Source organism: Orbicella faveolata, unplaced genomic scaffold (assembly GCF_042242905.1).
Source record: "Orbicella faveolata isolate gen_17 unplaced genomic scaffold, um_ofav_v1 contig_27, whole genome shotgun sequence".
NCBI lineage: Eukaryota > Metazoa > Cnidaria > Anthozoa > Scleractinia > Merulinidae > Orbicella > Orbicella faveolata.
This window is the reverse complement of record NW_028301555.1, coordinates 4,432,501-4,456,694: the sequence shown is the minus strand read 5'-3', so window position 1 is coordinate 4,456,694 and position 24,194 is coordinate 4,432,501. Positions and strand designations below refer to the sequence as shown.

The window sequence follows — 24,194 nt, the reverse complement described above, 5'->3', positions numbered from 1 at the left end:
ATTAACCAGGTGAGATGTTATTCTCTAAAGCAAGAAACCAAAATGTGAATCTATCCGTTCAAACTTGACTCTATCGTCTGCTGATTAAATTTAATATCCTGCACGTTACACTAGCGAAAACCATTTACAGCAGAAGTGTTTTTTACTCTAACTAATGGCTTTCCTTATACCTTCGAAAAACTACATTTTCGGAAGGGTCGTGTTACACTCTTGTTTATCGATTTCTTTTTCGTTCAAAGAACTTCATTTTCGCTTCATTATTGTTAATTAACAGTACTAGCGAGTGCAAGTCTTGTCATGAATTATTATCAATCATGATAACTTTCCAAAGGTATTCTTGCGAAAATTCTATTTCGCCGGTAAATCAATTTATGAAAACGATTGAATTTCAAATATAGTATAGCATCGAGTTTTATTTTCTTCGATTTCGCATGCAGTTCTCTTTTCTTTTCATTCGAAGACGAACAAAGTTTGTGGTGCTCTTTCACTCAGTTCTAACATCAAGTTATTTCCCACGGGGTCTTAAATAATTCCATGGGCTTTTAACACGTCGCTTTTGGTAATATTTGGTCGTTCTTTTTCTGTCAGCTGGCGATAACAGTGTGAGCGTTGCTCCTTGGTCTGTGTTTCGTCGGCGTTCATGGGGTCTTCTTCTTGTGCCAATCCGAAGTCAATTAGTTGTAGCATCGACGGGATCAGTGGCAAGTGAACCGCACTTTGGCAGAAACTTGGAAAATTTTCTTTGACAGGCATAAATCCATAGGCTTCTAACACAGCGGTTTTATACTGGGTAGCTGCTATTTCAGCGACGTGGCTCGATCGATTCATCTTGAACATCTGAACCAACAAGAATCACAGAGCTGATGATGATGAAATGTTTTCTACTCGACTCCAGGCCATGTAAAGCTTATTTATGTGATCTGGAAAACATTCAATTGACGTTTGTTGCCTGGCTGCATTGTTTTGCTAATACCGTAACAGGCACCTACGCAGGTAAATAGATGAAAAACACGCGCGCAGATGAAACGCGTAAATATTACGTAAGTGACGAACACGCCCTAAAAACAAACCTCTATGCGCATGCTCATATAATGGCAACATAACACCATATTTACGCAACATGCGTGCGACAAAGCTATATTCGTTAACCTGGTTATCTCTGATGAGAAATAATCAACTTGGACACTTTGCTCACCAGAGCAAAAGGCGGCCAATATGTTTGATTGTTTTTAGTAAGAACTGCAAATGGTAACAGTAGAAAACCTCCAATTTTATATATTTTTAAGGCCAAAATCAACGAAAAGGACGCAAAATCCGCGAAAATAAATTTAGTCATGAGTACGCTCACAAATGATAGTTGCGTTGTTTTTTTCCAATGCGGTTAAGGTGTGTAGCTACGTCAATGGACTGACATGATCCACGCACAAAGCAGATACATACGTGCAAAATGAACACGCCTCAGTTGAATAATATACCAAATTGTCGTGTTTATGTACGGAAATAAGTTACACAGGAAGGTACGCCCATAAGTTAATACGTTTCCAGTAGAATACGCCCATGATAACACACCAAAGTGCGGTGTTATCACAGGGAAATAAGATGAACTGGAAAATATGCCCATGGCTAAAAAACGCGTAAAATACCCCCACGTGAACATATCCACGTAGTCCCTCGTTTATCGTATTTTTAAGCTTTTTGAATTCAGAATTCTGAACTCAGTTCGTATTTGGCTTGGCTGCGTCTCGCCAAAATACGAACCATGTATCGACCAATCAAACACCTGATATGTCGCCGGAGCGTAGAAAAAAAATATAATTAGGTATAGGTATTATAACTTTGACCAACCGTGGCTCGGAACGTGCTTGAGGGTGCGTTTGAAGTTTGTTTTCGTAATTTTCCACTGATTCTCGTCCTCGTTCGACATAAGCATACGCACAAGAAAAAAGAACAGTTCTGTTTTTCTTGTGCTTATGCTCATGCTTATGTCGAGCGCATTACAAGTGAAAACTGCCCAAGACAAATAAGTGAGTTTGTTCTTCTTATGTTTCGGCTCATGCTTATGTTTATGTCGCGGCTGTTTTCATTTGTGCTTATCCTTATGCTCGTGCTTGTGCTTATGCTCTAGTGAAAACAAGCCTTAAGTGTTAAAAGTCAAATACGCACCCATGGCGCAACGTCTACCGAATTAGAAAGTAAAAAGGTTGCATTAAAATGTAACTGCCCGGCATTGGACACGATATTAATACAGTCCATAAACTTACCTGCAGTAAATTTAACGTGTAGGGTAAATTTGGAAGAGATAGTACTGAACTGAAGTTATATATTGGAAAATGGTTCAGAAACTTTCAGCGATCTTTGATCACAAACTACTCTTCTGATTCAGAATTGTGTAAAATTCGAAGGATCTTCCGATCATCCGACAAGCTATGCTTCTATTGAAACCTATTTCATACGACTGAAAATAGTTCTTCAAACGCGGTTAAAACTAGTCGTCAATAACTTGACTCGTTGTGTGCTGAGTGAGGTACCGGTAGCAGCGGCGGATCCAGATCTTGAGACAAGGGGGAAACGGGGGGAGGTGAGGCGAGGGGCGGTTTTTTTTTCTTGCCCCGCTGGCTTTTCTTCCTTCTGTGATATTTTCTTTTTTTTTACCCAAAATAAGGAGGGGGGGGGGGGGGGGGGGCCGGACAAGCCTCCCGGGACCCTCCCCTAGATCAGCCACTGGATAGCCAGAGCTAGCGATGAGCAATCTCGTTAAGACTGTAACATCATGTTGTAGCCAGCTTTGCTTTAGTCTACTCTTCGTAAAAGCTAATCACTAGAATGACGGGCTTTTGATTTCCACATCCGGCAAATTGGATAGAATATCAAGAAGAAAAATGGCCTTGAGTCGCTGATGATATCGAGCGATTTCAGACGCCATAGAGAAAGAAACTTGTGCGACTCGAACATTTTCAAAGCCACTGAACTCTGACGACACAGAGTTTAGTCGCTCAGTTGCGAGTCAAGTAACTATCGCTAGAATCAGTAATAGAAAATTGCTAGCAACAGGATAGTTTATAGCTTTCAACGGCACTTACGCGTTCTCGCTCCTCGGCGCTGATAACATCCCAAGAAAACCCATCATTGCTGTAATGCACAATGTAACCTGTAACCCAGCGGACCAGACCTGGACTGGAGTGTCCTTGTGTTGCAAAGCCATCGATATACTTCTCTGACAAAAGGTCGATTTCTGAAGGAAAATTCGTTGTCAATGGTTCAGTACATTATTCCTAGACCGTACTTTTAAGTTCTTTTAAGTGCTTAGTTTTTAAGTTTAAAAACTGGCATTATGGTAATCCTTTTACAGGATTTACTACATGCACATTAATACACATGCTCATTTTATATCCCATGCTAGCTAGGCGAATATCAATATGGTCAATCACGAGGGGAAAGTAGTTGAAAATAAGTCCTCCGGACATGATGCGAAATCTTTTATCTACCTTTTACACTGTGCAAGTGCATTTGTTATAGTAGTTTTCCAATACTTTTTCGACGCGATACCGCGATATAACGTACTAGTGACTTTGTGACTGTGAATTCCTTTGTACATTCGCCATAAGATTCGCGTATATAATTAAAAATCAAGTCACTTGTAGGGTAATTCATGTTATTAATACTGGATCATTGCTTGGATAATGTCATTCAAGAGCTTTCATTCGTTTAACCATCATGGTACATAAGCCATTTTATTTTATAGACACGAGTGTTTTACTGGAAAATACACCACTCGCAAAATACACACGAAACTACATCCGCGACTCGAGTGGCGTATTTTCCGTATCCTCACTAGTGAAGATATCGATAATTTCATTGATATCAAATTGTACTTAAATTCGTTGGTGTATGATCGAAACATCTTCGGATCTTCCTCGAAAGTCTTCGGCGATCTTCGGAAATCTTCGGAAATGTTCGGCAACGTTCGTGTTACCTTCGGACAAGTTTTGGAGAATCTTCGGAAATCTTTGGAAAGTGGTTGGAAATCTTCGGAAAATCGTCAAAAACGCCGTCATAAGTGTATCCATATAATAAAAAGAACATTACACGTTAGCTCGAAGATATGAATTTTATGTTCTCGTGGCAAGAACAAATATCTCACTCGTTCGCTGAACTCACTCGTGAGATACTGTTCTTGCCACTCGAACATAAAATTCATATCTTCTCGCCACCGTGTAATATCCTCTATATTCCATGCTCTACAAATATATTAAGATTAAGCGTAATTTTTGGGCCGTGTTTTTGGCGTATTTTTATTCTCTTTTAGGTTTCTATATTTAGGGTGCGTTTTTAATGAAACATTTAATCCACTCACGCTTGTTGAATGTGAGGTGATATACATAGCCAACTCGGCGCTACGTGCCTTGTTGGCTATCTATTATCTCATATCCAACGCGCGCTAGGGGAATAATTGTTAAATATATACCACTCGAAATCATTGCCGGTAGTAATTACGTGTAAAGAGCATGTCCATCTACATCTATACCTACCCAGGTACTCGCTCGGTAAGTGGTACTTTTCGTTCTTTACCGCATAATTTTCAAGGCTTTTCACACACCATCCTCCGTTGTTGTTGAGGCGGGCATTGCGGGCTCTCATGTCAATTCCTGCGCTATATGTAGATACTTTTATTTGATTGTCTCGTATTTTTCGGGATTCCATTCCCAACGGAGCAGCACAACCTGCGAGAAAATCATATAATAACAAATCCAGTATCTTTGGACATGTATAATTCGCCATATTAGAAACGAGACGAAATCTGGGGCGAGGCTCATCTCGCAGTCGCTTGTGGGATCGCTAGCGAGGACAATATTGCTTTCCGTCTTTTTGTCTTGTCCCCAACAACGGTCCCATAAGCCACTGTGAGATGACACTTGCCCCAGTTTGTACCCGATCCTTCTTGCTCCCTTTAATCCAAATTAAATCTAACCTAAATATTAAGGTTGGCAGGGTAGGTTAGATAAAACATGTTAACAGAGTTTTAAAGTTGGAGGGAAGCTGATGATAAAGTTTTTGATCTTGCAGTTAAAATAACTTTGTTTGCGCACATTTGCCTAGTTTGTACTAACTCAGTATGGTGGCTAAGAAAACAACAAAAGGGAATAGGACAATTACCCTTCAACATGCTCAAGCATTTTTTCCGCGTAAAACATCGCTCGTTGGCCGTTTTGTTCACGTGATCACTCTATTTTGTTACGCACGCGTCCACGAAGAGTGGAACTAACTTTCCATGAAACTTATCATATTAGAAAAAAAAGAGAATTAGTGAAAAAATAGGAATTACCTGGCTTTCGCTTTCCTTGAGACGGCAAGGGCTTTCCTAGGGTGTAAAAATATTCAGTCCAGTTACCTCTTGCCTCTCTAAGGTAGATTCTTGTAGTTAGAGTAACTCGCGACACCTTTTGAATTAGTTTTGAGTTTTCTGATATACAAAACTACTTTCAAATCGAAGAAAACCTCAGTTTAAACATTCCTTAGGTAGACAAACGCCGAAAAATTTTCATAGTAAAACCCAAAAGTGTAAGATAGATTAAGGCTAAGGAATACAAAAACCTATTACAAACGACGAACTTAGTGCGGTTTTCAATTGATTGCCGAAAGTAAATAGGCAATTACTTTGGGTTTGGTTTTGGTTTTGGTTTTACTTCGGTTTGAGATTGGCTGAGTAGTCTAATTGGTAAGTAACTGGTTTAGTTATGGGTTTACGACACTCAAATGAAAACTGCTCTAAAAAAGGCAGGCCGTAAACGTTATGTTACGTGACATAGTAACCATGGTGATCTGTTATCGTAAGCAAATTGAATGGTACAAAAGCTGTCATGTACTATAAAATGCGCTTTCTATATTCCTAGGGTTTCTTCCGTGCCTTCGTCACCTCCCTCTGTGATTCCCATAACAGAACAAAACGCAGTGTAGAACGTTTTGATCTGAGGTATCAATTATATTCTTTCCAATTCAATAGTCACCTGCTTCATTTCCAAATATCTCCATAGTTATGCAGTCAATACTCCGGAATTTGGTTTCTTCTCTTATCCAAAAGAGTTTTCCGTATATAGTTGGTCTGATGTCCAAAATTGCTGCGCATTGAAACATGGGATCGTAGTCAAGCCGAAATGCCTGCAACAGGTTCAATGAGCACCTTTGTTAACGGTAAACATTTTTTTTTTATCCAAGATGGTTTTTTTTAAAAAGAGTTTTAGTCCTTTTGACGATTATGGAAAGGAAACGCATTCCATTTGGAAATGCCATCGTATCTGAATGCAACTTTGTTACTAGATATAACAATCGGTTACAATTTGAACAACAAATTAAATTTTCCGCGGTTAGGGATGGTGTCCGCCTGTGGAATGTACGCGAAGACGTTATTGTTTAAGACCGAAAGTGCCTTTGAGAACACGTGAATGTTGTTGTTTAGCTGGAGAAGCCATTTTGAAATTTTGTATCCAGCGAATATATGAAAATCTGTGTAATCCTCGGCTGAGACAGCTGTTATCTAGGAGTGGAGCGTACCGAATCTTAAGGAAAGTACAGTCCAGTGAGAGAAATCTTGTAACGGGAAGGTTAAAAATGTATGGTTTGTAAAAGGCTTGCACCATATCCAACTCACCGTGTTCAAGACGCGTCCGTCTTTAGGAAATTTCTGACCCGTTGGCAAAGGGTCATTTGCTCTTGTTTCAGGTTGTCAATTACCAATTTATCATTATCAAGTTTTGATTAATTGATGTCATAAATAAAGTAGTTACTCGTTTGTTTTAGAGATTATACCGAGCCGAATGCTGAATTTAATTCCTCACAAAGTTAATTTTAACATGACATATGATTTAAGGGCTGAAAACAGGCTGAAGGATAAGGATAGTGCCTTTTATGGTTTTTGCTTTTGGGCCAGAAATAACAATTTTATTTTAGGACAATACGCCACATAAGGTTACCCGCCTTACTATAAACCTGGCGGTTTTAGACACATTACAAAACACTGAAGTCCTGTGTCCATCAGTGTGTTTTGTTACCTCTGTTTTAAATGATCTTGGACTTCCTTCCATGCCGCTAATTTGCCGCGTTTTTCGTCGCTGATATTGGAGCGTTTTGAAAACTCTCTCCAAAGTGGATTCTTTCGAACTGACACCGTTCTTCTGTTTTAGTGTGGATGGCGAAAACGATGCTTTTCAAAAAAACGCTGACTACGCGTTTTCATATTGTTATCAACGTTCTAGTACTGGACATAAAGAAAACGAGTTGGATGTGAAAAAAGTTTCAAATATTTACTGGTTTATAACTTAAGGCCACTTGCGTTACCTGTCTTATCTTGTCTCCGTGCACCTGGTTATAAATCCCAAAGGGGCTCCAAAGCCTTCCATCGACGCTTGAAAAGAATGACAACAGCTTGAGTGACTCGTCACGGAGGCATTTCAGCGATGCACCCTGCCAAATTGTTCCACCCATGAACACAATTCGAGTGATGGCAAACAGCTTCATGAAGTTGATACGAAAATACACTTCAACTGAAGCCGTCCTGGTGCAGTAAAATCCGAGCTGATCAGGTTCAATGAAGCGAAGATATTTGCGATAACCCTGGTACTTATCACCATGAATTCTTGCCCATGACAGCTTAACTCTGCCTTGATTATTCCACAGTCCTAAGGCCTGTACCTCATCTGTGAAATAGAGGAAATATAACAGTTTTTCCATTATGCGTCTGTGGACGCGCGGTGGCCTAAGGGTTAGCGCATTGATGGATCCAGCGGTCCGCCGGGGTTCGACCCCTGGCTGGATTCACTGCGTTATATTCTCAGGTGAGACACTTTACTCTCGCCGTGCCTCTCTGCACCCAGGTATGGGAACCGGCAAAATTAATGCTGAGGGTAAACCTGCGATGGACTGGCATCCCATCTAGGGAGGAGCAGAAATACTCCTTGTAGCTTCATGCTACAGAAACCGGAGAAGCTCCGGCGCTATGGGCCACTGGTCTGATACATCCATGTCCAATACACCCAAACTGAGTCGATTCGTCTGAGGCACTTGACGATTCGAATCAATTCGCACGAAGTCGATCCGCACCACCGGAAGTCTAGCCCAGTGAAATAATGATACATGAACCTTCCTCGTTCTTAAAACGTGACAACAAACTTCAGTCGATTCGCCTGAGGTACTTGACGACTCGACTCGATTCGCGGGTAGTCGATACGCACCACGTGACACTAAGACCCATGAGAAAATGATCACATGAACCTTCCTCGTTCTTAAAGCGTGACAATAAACTGAGAGTCGATTCGTCTGAGGTACTTCACGATTCGAGACGATTCGTCGCGAATCGTCTCCTGCGGAGTCGAATCGTCTGAACAGAAGTCGACTCGCGGTAGGCAATAACTGTGGTGTCAAATTGTTAACGATTCTACTCGATTCGCACGATTCGTCGCGAATCGTCTCCTGCAAAGTCGAATCGTCTGAACGGAAGTCGACTCGCAGTCGACAATAACAGGGGTGTTAAATTGTTAACGATTCGACTCGATTCGTACGATTTGTCGCGAATCGTTTCCTGCGAAGCCGAATCGTTCGAACCGAAGTCGACTCGCGGAAGACAATAACAATATGGAAGGAGGACGTATTTTTGTGCTGTCCGCGTATGCTAAAACATGTAGCGGCTAAGTAAACCCAATCATATTGAATCCGGCGTATCTAATGAAACGTTCGGTAATCGAACCCAATCGAATGATTGGTGTTCCATTGGGTTTGGTAATCGAACATAATCGAACTTACACTAAAATTTGGTCAATCGAACAAAATCGAACGTTCGATTACCGAACGGCCGACAGTCGTACTCAATCAAACGCGGGATTACCGAACTCCTGCTTGCTTGATTTTTATGTTTAAATATTAACACTTATAAAAAACGTACAGTGCATAATCGAACACTGACATTCAGTTTGATACTTTGGCGTTTTTCTATTAATCCCATTCAATAGAGGTTGATTACCATTACTTCTGTGTGATTAACTTATCATTAGAAATGGATTCCGAACAAAATCGAATCGGATTGAGTTCGATTGCGTTCGATTTTGTTCGATTGGTTCAGTGATCGAGCTCACAGCAAAATAGATGTTCGATTTTGTTCGATTGCCGAATTCAATCGAACGATTGGTGTTCGATTGGGGTCGATTGAATTTTGGTTCGATTTTGTTCGATTAGATACGCCGGGAAGAAGGATTTCGAGATCCACTCTCTTCGTTAGGGGTGCGCGAGCTGTTTTCCGGAACAGCGGCTGATAATTGAGCTTAATAAGCCTTTTCCAGAACCTTATCGAACCTGATCGAACCTCATCTCATTTTTAACCTGGAAAATATTATCATTCTTGTTAGACATTTGAAACCTGAGGGAACCCCCATATGAAAAGGTCAGAGAAGCTCGTCGAAAAAATTGAAGTTAACTTCTAACGGAGACTAATGTGGGCGTTACTCGAACTTCATTACACCCCTAAAAGATACCACTTAAAACGGAATAGGTTCGATTACTAGCCACTGTTCAGAAAGGAACCCGCGCGCACTTGTAGACCCGACTCACGTACTCAAGAGAACCCCCCTCTTCCCCGCCCTGGTCAAAAGATCGGCACAAATCAAGCCTAAAATGGAAATTAAATGTGAGCGTTTCTTTATCATCATTTCTTCGAGTGGACCCTAAAGGATATTTTGACAGCTAAAAGTGGTGACATTTTCCATCAACACCTTAAGCGAGACCAGAACCATTTTTTTGTACCCAAGACTACGAGCATCCCCGGCTTTTTCATACAAGAGTTCCCTTCCATGACCCCCGGGGTTCGAAAATCTGCCGTCTAAGGCCGTTTCACAGTCGTTTGCACTGTGTCAAGTTAGGTATTCTTTGAATTTCTGACGCAAGTACTCAGTATCTTAGCGCAGAGATGATATGCATTGAATAGATTTTCGCACGAAGGTTTTTTTTTATATAGAAGGGTTATAAAAGCTAAGTATGTAAATGAAGTAGCTCATTTAACGCAGGTGTTTGCTTAACTGCAGGTTTAACCGTACTCTATAGCTGAAAGGGAAGATGTTGAAACTTACCAAATTGATGCGCTGTTTGAATTTTCGAATGATTCAAGCCGTGATTAATTAAAAGTTTTAGACGATCAACAGACAAGAAAATTAATTGAAGAGCATTCGAACGACTAGTTTCGCTATTATTTATACGGTATTGTGTATAAATACACGTAAACACGGACATGGCGAAATGATATGAACAAAAAGTTGATAAGTGGAAGAAAAGACTTAACACAAGGCTGGGAGTTCTGGAAAGGAAAGAAAAAGAAAAAAAAAAGAAGTTATTGCAACACGGGGTATTCGAATTTGGTCACCCAGCCAAGTAGGAACCCCGCCGAACGGGGCTTAAGTTTGTTGAGCGGACGAACCTTTATAAGGTATGAGGACGGGAAGGCGAGGCGGAAACGGCTGTGGACGCGGGCAATTTTCGCGGGTCCTGTCGTGTCGCCAAATACAAAAATGCTTTTCGTAAAGGACGGCGACGTCAATAACTTGAGCTCCGTTAAAGCTATTCACAAAAGCAATGACATCCTTTAGACAAAAGAGATGGTAGAAATGTTATCCGAACAGTCGATACTGACTTTATTCTTCATTATAAGTCTGACGCAGACTTCACAATATCAATGGTTGATTTACTTGGAAAAAAAGTTTGTTCATGTTCTTCTGTATTATTCTACAGAAATCAAAAGCAGAACGGAAGCCAGTCATTTAATTTGCGACTCACCTGAACAACCAAATAGGTAAACTCGTACACAGGTCAGAAAGAACGGAAATTTGTCGGTGGGTATTCGGATATATCTGGCCGCTACTGGTCTGCTTGCGTACGAGATATTACCAGATGGTGTCTTCTTATCGAACTGTTAAGAAGATTCAAGAGATAAGATTCCATTAGCTTACTACAATTAAATAATTATTAATGTAAAATGCATTTAAACGCGGAAAACAGAGATTTGTTTACATGGACTTCAGAGCCGACAACACTGGCTTCATTACCCTACTTTGAATACCAAAACTTAAAGCTGGTCTTAATTTTTTTTATAGTGTACGTTTCTATCCGTATTGTGATGAAATAGATGTAGTGTTCAGTGTAAACTTTTAAACACTCTGCTTTTATCTTTTCAAATCTTCTTACAACATAAAGTTGGCTTTTATGAAATAGCTTTTAATTGCAATGGCCAAACTGAATGTGTTACTGAACAAAGAATATAAACTAGTTTCTTACAGTATCTCTATTTTCAATGGGTTAGCTGGTTAATGCCGGCCTTACACATTGTAAAGCCTGGTTTTCACCACGACATAAGCACAAGCAAAAGCATAATCATAATGGACTCCCAAAGCCCAAGTATAAGTACAAGCAGGGCAAAAAATTTTGTTTGTCTTGTGCCTGTGCTTATGTCAAGCGAGAACGTGCTGCTGGAGGCATAAGCATAAGCATAAGCATAAGCATAAGCGAAAGTCCGCCATCTTGTTTTGATGTATCTAGTAGCTATGGAACTGCAAATAAGGGAATTATCCTTTCTGCGCATGCCTACTGCTTATATGCTTGTGTTCTGGGAGTCCTCACTACCGTTATGTTTATGCAAATCAGTGGCGGATCCAGACCTTGAGCTAGGGGAGAGGGGGGCGGGGGGGGGGGGGAGGGCGGGGGGGCGGTTTTGTTTTGCTTGCCCTGCCGGCTTTTCTTTTTTCTTCACCCAAAATAAAGGGGGACCCGGCCCCCCCCCCGGCCCCTCCCCTAGATCCGCCACTGCATATGTCGTTGTGAAAACCAAGCTTCAAACAAATTGCCCTAACTTTTCAAATACCGCACTTACATGAAATCCAGTCCAACCAATCCCGTCCTCGCTAAATCTTAGACCTCTGGTATCTAGATTTCGATGTGATTTTCTTTGTACCCCGTCAAATAAAGTAACATTAATTCTTGAAATAAATCTTCGATAAAGCAGATCGAATTCCAACCAAGGTGGATTCTTGCGTTTATGCCTTTCAAGGCACCATTTCGTCTCGGATCCCTTTCCATCTGTTCCATAGTACTTTAGGTACCTCTGTTCAGTACAAAAAAAAAAAAAAAGACAAAAAAAAGTCGCTCAGAAAAAGGTGACCGGCACAGCCAGTGCCAAACAGCTTACACAGCGATTATTCTCTAGGACAATATCCCCACTTGCCTTAAAGTAGCTCAGTCACAGTATTTTGAGTTAGTTTGGCAACATACACAAAATTACATTTAAATTGAAGGAAACCTGAAAATAATAGTTTACTAAGATAGAAAAACACTAAAGAGATAATAATAAACCATAAAGGAACAAGGATGGCTGAGGATGGAGAAGATTTACATGGATTGCAAACGACGAAGTTGAAAAATTTAGGCCTAACTTTTCAAGATGCACGAACTGTAACGTAGCTCCCTTAAAGATCTCAAAGCCTTCAACTTCTCTAAAAAACTGAAATTTTATTTACTGTCTCAACAACATTCTGAAAATTTTACCATGTACACGTCTTCTCTGAACAGTTCTGTATTTTCTTAAATATCTATAGGAACCTTACAATAATTGGAGACTGGCTAGAAAACTTTCGGGTCACTTCAACTCAAGAATCAAATTGTACATTTTTTTCTGTCCTTCTATTTATATGGATTTGTTTAATTTGTAAGCGTGCGGGTGAAAAAAGTTGTTGTTGTTGTTGTTGCAAAGTCAGATAAACAAATATCGCTTGTACAGAATGCGAACAAACAGGTTGTTTCCCAAACGTGGAGTAATGTGTAGATGGTGGCAAGTTTCTCGAAAACTATTTTTTACAGATAACGATAATCACTGAAAAGTATTATTAAATGTTACTTACGGCTGAATTGAGCGTCAGCTGCCAGTATTGTACGTCAATTTGATTGACATAATGACAGTCAGCTGTAAAGACAAGTGAATTGATAAATTTAAGATCTTTTCTTCTTTGCTGTACATGCTTCTATGTATAGGTAATCGTGTAAATGCGAATGCAATTAAGGATCTACGCTACGAATGATATTTGAAAATTCTCTTAAAACTGCATATATGAGCCTTAAGGCGAGTGCAATTTGAAAGAATTTTCAAATATCACTCGATTACTCATTTATTATATGACTGAGAAAATTGCGAACGCGCGCGCGTTAATTGACCTTGCAGTGTAAATTAATAATAAATGATAAATTGGCCTGCTCTCAGCCGATCACAATGAAGTAATTTCTCAGTTACATAAAAAATAACTTCACCTCGTAAATACACTTTTTTCTGAGAACAAGAAAATGGCACGCGCGGCATATTGGAAATCAATTCTGCTTAGATATCCTGACATTTACGATCTTTTTTCGCCAATTACAATGCTCGATAAGATATGAAAAATGCAAAAACGACGCAGAATTGATAAATAAATTGAATTTTTTAAAGTTTCATAACTTTAAAGTGTTTTTCCTACCTATGTTTATGGATCTTTGTGGTTGCATTAGTTGTATGTTACCCATGGCCCAGTCTAGAAGAACAGGAAACAACGTCAACAAACGAAAAAAATCGTCAGTGGCCTGGCTGTTAAGTGCCCTTGACATTCTTTGCACGTTATAAGGAAAAGATCTCGAAGTCTAAACACTCATCTTTGCTGTAAGACTACTGTATCACGAACAGCACTTCTCGGCAAATTTTGCTTAAGTTTTTCTTTTCGAATTTTTAATCCATCTTTTAATTTAAAACCCTTCCACATCTTAGTTCGCCTCGTTACCATGGGATTAACTTTAAATCTTAACTGTAACATCTGTGTTGTTTTTATTAATTTGTCAACAATTATTTTAATTTTTTTTGGTAGTTTTATGTGCATTGTCAAAAAATGGTTTGACTTGTCGCTACTTGCCTTTGCCGCACTACTCACGTGACTCGCATCCATACAACTCCATACTAAGACACTGATGACGTCGCCACGCGTGAATCCTCAGGCGGAAAAATCGCGCGTGTAGGAGAGGGTCGAAAGACTGGTAACCAGCTCTGGCCTCGAACTCATTTTTACGGACAGACTTGTCTTCTCGTATGGTGTGAAAATGCTGAAATACAAAAAAAAATAATGTCTTTATACCAATAAATTTAAAGTAAACATTTGGAACAGATAACAAGGAAACAGCAAACAGACTGCAACGGTTTGTAGAAGTGCAAACTAGCAGGTTAAGCGAAGGCTAACATTTCAACTTTTTCTATCCACAGAAACTTGAAATCTTCTTCAATAGTAATCGTACTGTCCACGTACGAAAAATTTTACTTTTATTTCTACCACCAAGCGCTTTAAAACTCAATGGAGACGGTTTAAGAACCATGTACTTTGATAACATGGTGTTGTGTTGTTGGGCAATACACTTTACTCTCACAGAGCTTCTTTCTTCTCCTAAGAGCATAAACGGCGCGCGGTGCGGCTAGCGGCCAATCGGCGCCAAGGTAATTTGACTGTAAAATACTGAGGTAACCGATCGTTGGACTAGCATCCCATCCGGAGGGACTAGCGATAGTCTTAGCTGCTTCATGCTGCAGAAACCGAATTTAATAGGCACCCGCAGGATGGAGAGAGAAGGGCAGGCCTTGTGAAGACTTCTCGTCAGCAGTTAGGGACTAATATCTCTTACCCGAGGCAGGCCATTTTCATCTTTAATCACGGTCCAAAGCCGGCCGTCAGGGCTAAATTCTACGCTGTAATGGGTGACTCTGGAATTCCATTCTATATCCGGGGGTGCTTTACTATGGCCCCATTTCCATCCTTCTATAAGAACCCCTGAAATCAGCTTCATTGAACCTATCAGGAGCAGAGGTGCCAGAGAAGGAAAATACAATAAAAAAGTCACAATCGCTAAAAATAACATTTTACTGTACACCCGAATTTACTTGTGTTTTGTTTTATCAATGTATTTATTATCTAATTGATAAACTTATTTGATTATCCTCGTTTCTTGAGAAATTTTGTTCTAAAAGGGCGTGACCAACTTATACGAGTCTGACATGAATTCGTCTCAGTATTTTAAAGCAGTTTAATCCTTCTATGTTCCGATGATAGTCCGAGACTTATACGATGATAACCCAGGTTGGTTGGACTATATTCTGAGGCTTATCCGACGATATCCGAGCTATTTGGGATAATCCAATAACAGCCCGAAGCTAACCCGACGATAATGGACGGTTATCCGACCAGAGACCAAGACTAATCCGACGAATATCCGACGACAATCCCGAGCTAGCTGATCTATTATTTTCGGAGCTAGTGTACTCCGACGAAAATCCCAAGCTGGCGTGATCGATGATAATCTGGGACTGCTCGATTACAATTCGACGATAATCGCACGTAAGGCCAATGAAATTCCGGGGTTTTACCCAACGCCCGAGCTAACATTAATACTCCAGGCTAATTCGACGATAGTCGCAAACTGGTTCGTCGAGAATCCGAGGTTAATCCAACAACAATTCTGTACTAGTCCAATTACAGTCCGAGGATAATCCGACAGTCCATAATACTACGCTATCCCTTTGAAGGATACCGGAAAATACTAGTTTTACCCAGGTCCACTTGTACCCATTCCCCAAAGCGATTGCCTGAAGAGGTGCACCATGGATCTCCATCTTTCACAACTCGGCGTCGGTCTCCATATTTGTCGTGCTCAGACGAAACTCTGATGTGTCGGCCCGGATGAAAACCTTCGCTTCTCAGCAAACGTTTCATACAGTCTGCGAACAATATAAACAAGTTGTCATTATCATTTACTGTGCTCTAATAGAAAACATGCAGTTTCTTGATGCTTTCAATTGGTTTGTTTGCTCAGTTGGAAGAGAATTGCACCGGTTTTGGTTAGGGCTGAATTTTTTCAAGAGTTATTTTCGCAACCATCTAAGTTCGAGTACAAAACTGTGATGATCTCTCTCTTAATATGGCTTAAAATGTTTGAAGTTATCGAATATTTTTTCCAACTTACAGGGCGTATCCTTCTTGTACATCGGGATCCAATATTCTGCATCGACAATGGATAGAAAGGAAGTGAACAGTAAAAGAGAAAAGACGATTGCTGATCGCATGTTAACAAAGATAAGCAAAGGTGTTTTGACGTAATCAAAGAAAGAAATGCATGTCGCAACAAATAGAAAACTTTGCACGAAAGCGCGCGCTCTGAGATAATGCGTGGAGGGTCTGTAAAAGGAAAACGTGTTGGGAACATAAACCTCGCGCTGTTTTTACAAATGTTTTTATATTCTCTAATTATGATTTTTTTTTTTCGATTTCTATGTATGTATAAAACAAGGATGAAATGTTTTTTTTTTATTTATTTTTTTTCCGAAGGGAGAGGGGTAAAGGAAATTGACACCAACTGAGGGCAAACTTTAGGGAGCAGCAAGAACCTTCTCGGCTCAAGAGGTAAAGAGTTAAAATTTTGTTCTCACTTCTATTTTAGTCTAGTTAACCGGCATTTGGGAACGTTTGCAGAGTACGACGCATTTTTGGTTCATCAAAACACAAAAAGAAACACCCTGAAGCCATTTGTCGTATTATTCTTTCAGTCTCATTACAAATTCTTCTCGGGTGTTGAGCTAAAACAATGTCTGTGTGGGACGTCATTTTGAAACAAAGGAGATATTGAGTGTTGCCTGTGGGTAGAACGTTTAATTAATCAAAAAAAGTCTTTTCAAAGACAAACTATTGAAATGACTTGGCTTTTAGCGCGATGCGATGAACATCTTTGCTAAGAGCGAACAAGAACGTGCGAGCTTATTGTACCTCCCCTTATGTTCAGTACAAGAGGGAAACTTGCTGCACAAATACTCAGCCAAGAATTTCTAGCTCGTTCTAATTTCTTCAGCCACGCCTGTCGTCCTCTTCATGAACACTTTACATTCTAATAAACCTCCAGCCAATAAAGTGCATATTGTTAATGTGGGGTGAACGGGGCGGGGGGGGGGGGGGGGGGGGCGGTGGATGCACTACCAAATTACCTATACGGGCATATGCCTCTCAACGGGCCGGGGTTGAGATTTCAGAACTTCTGAAATATAACGGGGTATCCATATTCGAAACGTTCCCTAGAAAGGCGTATAAAATTCCGAAAGCAAAAAACATTTCAAATTATCAGCAGCGATTATACCTTATTCGCAGAAACTTTGTTCAACAAAATACGTTGGTTAGGTCACTCATATTTCGGACAAAGAAATATCTTTTCAGAAACGACTTATTAAATTTAATCAATTTCTAAACTGACAATTGGCCTATTTTTACAACGTGATGTTTTGTAACGCAATTTTTTCCAATATGGACCAAATTTGGACACCTGGAATAGACGCCCCTTCTCCCCTCAGACTTAATTGTGTACCTCACCCCGGTAGTGTGTCCATCTTTTACATGCATCATACAATTCCTGATCGACATAAGATCAAAACAACTCTTCGAGAAAAACGTTTTGCTTGACTGAAAACCAATCCGTATGAAACTTTTTGTAATTAACTCGGCTTCAGGGTAGAAAGGTCAGATATATATAGACGAAATCAAATTTGTTTTTCTCGGAATCACAAACAGTACCTCTAACAGGGTGTGTGTTTCACAAGCAATCTTTAGAAAACGTTTACATGTACCATGGAGTCCCTCTTGAAAAACCTCAAGAAACATCTTGAATGCTCGATTTGTCTCGATACCTACAACCAGCCCAAAACTATATCATGTCTACACACATTTTGCTGTCAGTGTTTGGAGAATCATGCAAGAGCCAGCCACAAACAAGGAAAGTTCCGTTGTCCAGAGTGCCAAGCCCAAATCGATCTACCCGAAGGAAATCGTTTCGACAGTTTGCCGACCAGTTTTTTCCACAACAGTTTGTTGAGTCTCCTTGCCGTTCGACAGAGCGGCGATGGAAGTAGCGTAACTTGTGGCAACTGTAAGAAAAGAAGGTCTGATGTTCATTATTGCTTTGATTGCGCAAGATTTATGTGCTCCAACTGTTTAAACGCGCATGAAGTTATGCAGGCTGCATTCAAGGGACACAATGTCATGCCCGCCAAAGAATTTCAAACTGAAGACTACGAAGCCTTGTTGAAGCGACAGCCCTTTTGCTCTGAACAGTACCACGAGCGAGAGATCACAAGATTTTTCTGCCTTTCTTGTCAATCCTGTGTCTGTCATGCTTGCATAGTCACAGACCACCGAAACCATGAAGTAACTTTACTTGACAAAGCGGCTGACAACGAGAAAGGCAATATCATCGCAGACGCTGCAGCGACTAGACAAAACGAGACGGTCTTGATGGATATGATTCGAAAATTTGATGAAACAATTTCCAAGCTGGAAACCAATGTCGCAATCGCTAAATGTGAAATTTCGCAATCAGCCGAGACAATGATCACAAAGATTCGAGAGCGCGAGCGAGAGGCGATTGCTTCCGTGGACAAAACACACGCGACGAGACTCGAGAAAATTAACTCGGCTAAGGAGAAAGCGGAATCACTGCTCAAACAAATGATCCAAGCGGTTGAGTTTACACAAAATCTGGTTCAGAGAAGCTCCAGCTCAGATATCATGCAAAGCAAGGAAACTCTCAAACACAGATTTCAAGAGCTTCGTGACATTGAAATGCCAAAACACCACGAGACCTCATTCATCAAATTTACCGCGGCTTCTGCGGAGGGCTTGAGACTGGGCGACATCGCAACCGAGGGAGTTGATACAAGTCAATGCACCCTGGAAGGACTGGATCAAATTCTTCAGGCTGGTGTAACAGCAGAATTGATATTATGCCCCAGAACACCTGAGGGAGAGATAAGTAACCAGCCTGATCTCAAAACTCAAATTGAAGTAGTCATTGAACCAACTGAAGATGTCACAAATGTGATCGTTAGCAAAAAGGCTGAAAATGGTAAATTCAAGGTGAATTTTACACCAAGAGTGCCGGGCGCCTATAACATTGAAGTGAAGATCAACGAAGATAAACTTCCGAACTGCCCTTTTATTACGCAAGTCAAAGGACGTGAACTTGTTGTCGTCGGTGAGTTGAACTTGAAGATATATCAAGGAGATGAGCTTTACGATATTCGTCGAATTGCTGTAAATACGGCAGGGAAGATTGCTATAACAGATTACAAAGGACACTGTGTTTGCATATTCGATAAAGAAGGCAACTGTTTAAGAAAAATTGGCAGCCAAGGACGAAATGCTGGACAATTTAACCACCCACACGGCGTTACATATGTAAGTGATAACGAGATTCTGATTGCAGATCAATGGAATGATAGAATACAACAAGTAAATGTCAAGACAGGAACTGTTGTAAAAACCTTTGGAAAACGTGGTAAAGCAAAGGGAGAGTTTTCCAACCCGATTGGTGTTTGCCTGGATGAACAACACCGCATTGTTGTGACCGAGGTCGGCAATCATAGGATACAGGTCATGACACAAGAGGGTGAGACTATTTTCATGTTTGGAGACAGCGGCTCAGAGGAACTCAATTATCCAACAAGCTGCATTCCTGACAAAAACATGTTTCTTGTAGCTGATGAAGACAATCACTGTATTAATGTTTTCAATAAGTCAGGAACTTTCTTGTACAAGTTTGGAAAAGCTGGGTGTCAAGACGGACAATTTGACTGGCCGCGTGGTATACTTCTAGACAGCTCCAATAATCTTCTTGTATGTGATTATTACAATAACCGAGTTCAGCAGTTTTCTTTAGACGGTCGCTTCACAGGAAAAACTATCACTGATTTACCAAATCCTGTTGGAATAGCAACAGCTCCAGATGGACGTATTCTCGTGACTAGCTCTACAGCTAACAAAGTATACATACTGAAGTAGATGAGTTACTCACCAATTTGAGTAGTTTGAACGCCCTGCATATTGAAAGAAACGTTTTCTGTGTCATATGTAAAGAGCACAGAAGGCTGATGCATCTTGCTGTATTTTCATTTTAGTCACTGATGATATATCTCAATTTTTTTCGTACCGTTCCTCGTAGATTTTTTTTCAGCACAGCATCAGCTTTTCATTTATCCACTGAGTCTTGCCTGTGTGGAAATCTTCTTCATTCCTGATTTCGTCCCGTGCTGTTAAAACCAAAACAACAAACAAACAAACAAACAAACAAACAAAAAACAAGGATTTTAATTGGTATTTCTCTCGCTTTTATGGGTTTCCACAGTTATACTAATATTATTATTACAAAAACCCAACAGAAACCTAACAGACAAAGTATTGTATGACGACAGATTGATTCTAATGCTTTCTGTAAGCAAGAGGAAGTGTAATTGTTGTATACAAGTACTTACGGAAGCCGGAGTTTTTTGTATTATTGATGATTCTTCGGTAAAATGCTTTCCTTTTGTAAAAAATAGTCTCCGTGTCCAAGGCCTTCAGTTAGTTGCATGCAGCGCTTAAAAACAGCGGATTGTTTTCTTGCTGGCTGTTTTTTGCGCTGCGCCCCAACTGACCGAAAGAGTCTTTAAAAAAGCAAACAAACAAGAAAAACAAAACAAGTACAATTTGTTCCTAAGGTTTCATTTGTCGTATGTAAATACTGTCGTAGGGAAAAAATCTCAGCTTTGGGAGGAGGGGTGAGGGGGAGGGGCCCTCAAAGTGTGGAAGCTGCTCTTTCCTTCGGTTAACAGCAATGTATTAAACAAGTTACTTCCAGCAATGCTGCTAGTTTGTTATTTATATATTTTTTAAATTTTGACGCATGATTATTTTAACTTAAATCATTTCGTCATTGTTAGTTGCGTTCGACGAAGTGGAACGCAAACCTAATTTTGACCTGTGGCTTTTCAGAGTTGGTCTCCCTGTGCACGGTTCTAGGCCGAAAAAAAACACATTCCTGTAAGGACACCAAAATGGCCACCCCGCTTGATTTTTGCAGGGGCATGTCACGGCCAGTAAACTGGTACCGTTTAATGCTAAGACATGTGATAAGACATGTGGCGAACATGTGAGTATGTGAGCAGGCCATGTGAGCTCGTCTTTCCGATGGATCCTTTTTTGACTTCTTTCCATTCAGTCGCCGTACGCCTCGCTATTATGTGCTCTCAGCGTTAGATTCTGGCGAATTTAAACGCTTCGACGGCAGCAGTTATCGCAATCTGAGGGAATTGTCCTTGTTTATTAACACGACTTGGCTTTGGGATGATAACCGTGGGAACAGCTACATTTGGATTGCATTTGTTGATTAGTTCCAGTCGCGACAGATAGCTCAGTCTTTATCCGGTCGAAATTTTATTGTTTGGAATCGGTGGAAAAGTACTCTGAAGGAAAGATCCATAAGACTACTTTATTCATCAGGGGAAATACTCGAATTAGTCGCGAAACGAGCACGCGACTGGAAATGCTAGCTTAGAATAATGTACGTAATTTAAATATTCTATGAAACTTGAGAGACTACAGAAACTAACAGCGTCACGCAACGTATCAACAAATCGTGACCTCTTCACTAACATTGACTTTGACACTATGCATATCTGACTGTAAAACCTCGGTTGCTGCTGAAAAATGTTGATTTTTGCAATAGATAAAGGTTGAAAGTCAGCTAGTGAAATCATTTATTTACGATATATAATTATATATTAAAGTCAGAGCGTCGAACGCACTCTCATAATCTCTGATTACTACTAGTTTTAGTTTATCGTCATTTAGATGTGACTGTAATTTGGGTTGCGTTATTGTAGCTCTTTTCCTTAGTTTTATTATTATCAAAACGCTTTTGACAATTGATCGGTGAATGCCAGTAACGCTTGAAGTAGTTTAATCTTGATTGAATATTTGAACTTATGTGGGGTCCTTTGTACATTGCTAGAAATAATTTCTCAGTATTTTGATCTCATTTGTAAATGTTAAATGATTTTTGTATTTTCCTTTTTATACATTTACTCCTTTTTACCCGCTGTAAATTTCTTGATTGATTGACCGTTTGATGGATTGATTAATTAAAATTGTGATCTATGTTATCATAATTTCTCGTGTTGTTATATTTGATGTGCAGTTTTGTAAGATGATTTGAAACTTTTTACTGTTGTATCTTGTTACACTGTAGTATTCCATGTGAAATAAGTGAATCTTTTTATTTGAGATTATCGTAGTTTCCATGAACCTATTCCCGTTTTGAGGGTTGGCGGAAATGCAAATGAATGATGCTTAATTTATCTCACTCTTCCAAAACTTGATAAATCTAACATTACCTGTAGCATATTTCCACGGAGTCAAGAGAAATTGCCTCAAATTTGACTGATGTCTGTAAAACTGTTTTACACTTATTTCTCAAACTTGTTTAAGTAGAATATAATTTACACAGTTAGTTCTGTAAGCTGAGAAATCGAAGAGGCAGAAACCGAGCAACCTAAACAGTAAGGTAACACGATAGCGTGATTGTGATGTTTAAAAACCCAATCGGTTGTTGTACTTAGCTTCAAGCGAACTCACCTTGTGTCGTCATGTTACTCACAATGTCATCAACAAAACTCTCAGCTATCTGACAATTACCTCGCAAGGCACTCAATACAGTCAAGGCCAAGTTTAGCAGCTAGGAAGCTTTCGTGGTAAATACTCCTTGTTTGAGACGCAATTATGAAATACTGCGAAAATCAACCTTCTTCACTAGCAAACGTTTTGCGTGATACAAAAATGCTACGAAATTTGAATAGAATAGAATTAGCACAGTTCTACAAGTGTTGCAATGGGAAAAACCAGGACATTATTAAGTTACCTGTGTTAGAAAACACGATAGCGTGAGCGTGATGTTAATCAAAGGCTCCTGTGAGCAGCTCATGGATGAATGTTTCCTTTTGCCTGTTACGAAACGAGTCTTCATGGGAAACCTTTCACATAAAAACGAGTTAATGAACCTGTAGGCGGAAGTGAATGGTTTCGCACTTAGACTCGTTTTGACTCAAAGGCAAAAGGGAACTCGGAAATGGCCTATTGGATGAATGTAGAAAACGTAGTTGAATATAAAGAGAAGAGGAATTGATCATTGTAGAGTTGTTCTTGGTACTGCAGTGGAAAACAGGAAAAGAAACATCAGTTGGTCAAATGTGATGGATAGGTTTTGATGTCCAAATGAGGTTGTTTAGTGACACCCTTTAGGTGGTTGAATTCGCTTTCTGGTAAAATCGTTTTATAATAAATAATTATTTATTATATACTTGAAATAAATTTCAAGAGCTAGAGCACAACAACAAAAATCAAGTTGAACACTGCTTTTATTAGGAACATTTTCTCTCTCTTTAAGTCCACTGAAATACTGACTACCATAATGTAGCACATAAAAGTTCAGAGGGGAAATTGTAGCCAACAGTCTCCTATACATGCAGATCAGATTATATATATATTTTTTTGCTGAGTTATAGATAACATAATCTTTTCACCAGCAGGACACACATGTAGTAGAAGTAGAATATGATAACAACCATTTTAAGAATTGAATGAAAATTCAACAGGTATAAGCTGAAACAGTTAGGTTAGCTTATACTTCAAATAAACATTGCAAGATTTGTATTTAATTAATAGAGAGAGATTAACACATTCTATTTTTGTGTTCCTTTATGATGGAGTCTAGTATTTTCATTTAATTGTAGTTCTAATAGAAAGGACTGAAGTTCCTCTACATGTACCGGTATATGTTCAATGTATATGAACATGATATGGAGCTGCTAATTTTAAGTTGAAGTTGTATTTCTGTATTCCACTGTAAAGCTGTAGGTTCTGAGTTAAGTTTTGACACATATAGTGAGTTCAGGTGGATTTCACTTGTTGACATTCTTAACTTTAAGAAACCTACATGGTCAAAGCACCAAAGTGTTTCCAACTCTGTAATTATACTGTAAATCCTCGAATTAGCACATCCCCTCGAATAAGCTCCCCCCCCGCTCTCAATTAAGCGCCCCCTCATGTTCTCCTAAATTTGAAATAAGTGCCCCAGACACTAACTCGAGGATCTACGTTGTAACCAATGTCTTTTGTAAAGAATGAGTTTAAACAGCTCAAGTGGCAGCTAACACAAGTGTTGAAGGCATCTTATTCTCTTCCTAAGTAGGGGTATTTCACATCTATCTGTAATTCTCAGATTAATTCCATGAAGTCTTAAGGGTGACTTGTGTTGTTAAA

The 24,194-nt window shown here is 39.7% G+C and overlaps 3 protein-coding genes across 4 annotated transcripts in view; 2 read left to right on the top strand and 1 right to left on the bottom strand.

Annotated features, from left to right (window-relative positions):
• LOC110042639 (uncharacterized) overlaps nucleotides 1-16,147 on the bottom strand; it is a 38,453-nt gene extending 22,306 nt beyond the window's left edge. The window contains exons 1-13 of the mRNA XM_089296513.1: nucleotides 16,048-16,147; nucleotides 15,635-15,802; nucleotides 14,713-14,879; nucleotides 13,974-14,142; nucleotides 13,530-13,583; nucleotides 12,924-12,985; nucleotides 11,900-12,130; nucleotides 10,810-10,942; nucleotides 7,333-7,691; nucleotides 6,006-6,156; nucleotides 5,324-5,359; nucleotides 4,530-4,721; nucleotides 3,081-3,232 (exon numbers count right to left, since the gene is read on the bottom strand). Coding sequence (XP_089152639.1) covers nucleotides 3,081-3,232; nucleotides 4,530-4,721; nucleotides 5,324-5,359; nucleotides 6,006-6,156; nucleotides 7,333-7,691; nucleotides 10,810-10,942; nucleotides 11,900-12,130; nucleotides 12,924-12,985; nucleotides 13,530-13,583; nucleotides 13,974-14,142; nucleotides 14,713-14,879; nucleotides 15,635-15,802; nucleotides 16,048-16,147 — 1,974 coding nt within the window. The remainder of the gene's footprint in view (nucleotides 1-3,080; nucleotides 3,233-4,529; nucleotides 4,722-5,323; nucleotides 5,360-6,005; nucleotides 6,157-7,332; nucleotides 7,692-10,809; nucleotides 10,943-11,899; nucleotides 12,131-12,923; nucleotides 12,986-13,529; nucleotides 13,584-13,973; nucleotides 14,143-14,712; nucleotides 14,880-15,634; nucleotides 15,803-16,047) is intronic.
• Nucleotides 1-24,194, top strand: part of LOC110042619 (uncharacterized) — an 89,674-nt gene that overhangs the window by 51,056 nt on the left and 14,424 nt on the right. Inside the window, exon 17 of one of the 2 annotated variants that reach the window (XR_016209296.1) lies at nucleotides 16,410-16,484. The gene's annotated coding sequence lies outside the window, so the exon portion shown is untranslated. Of the gene's footprint in view, nucleotides 1-16,409; nucleotides 16,796-24,194 lie in introns of those variants that run through there. The other variant, XR_016209295.1, reaches the window with a different exon arrangement.
• Nucleotides 17,044-20,739, top strand: LOC149107224 (E3 ubiquitin-protein ligase TRIM45-like). The gene has a single exon (XM_089296493.1). The coding sequence runs from the start codon at nucleotides 17,694-17,696 to the stop codon at nucleotides 19,899-19,901; it is 2,208 nt and encodes a 735-aa protein (XP_089152619.1). The 5' UTR covers nucleotides 17,044-17,693; the 3' UTR covers nucleotides 19,902-20,739.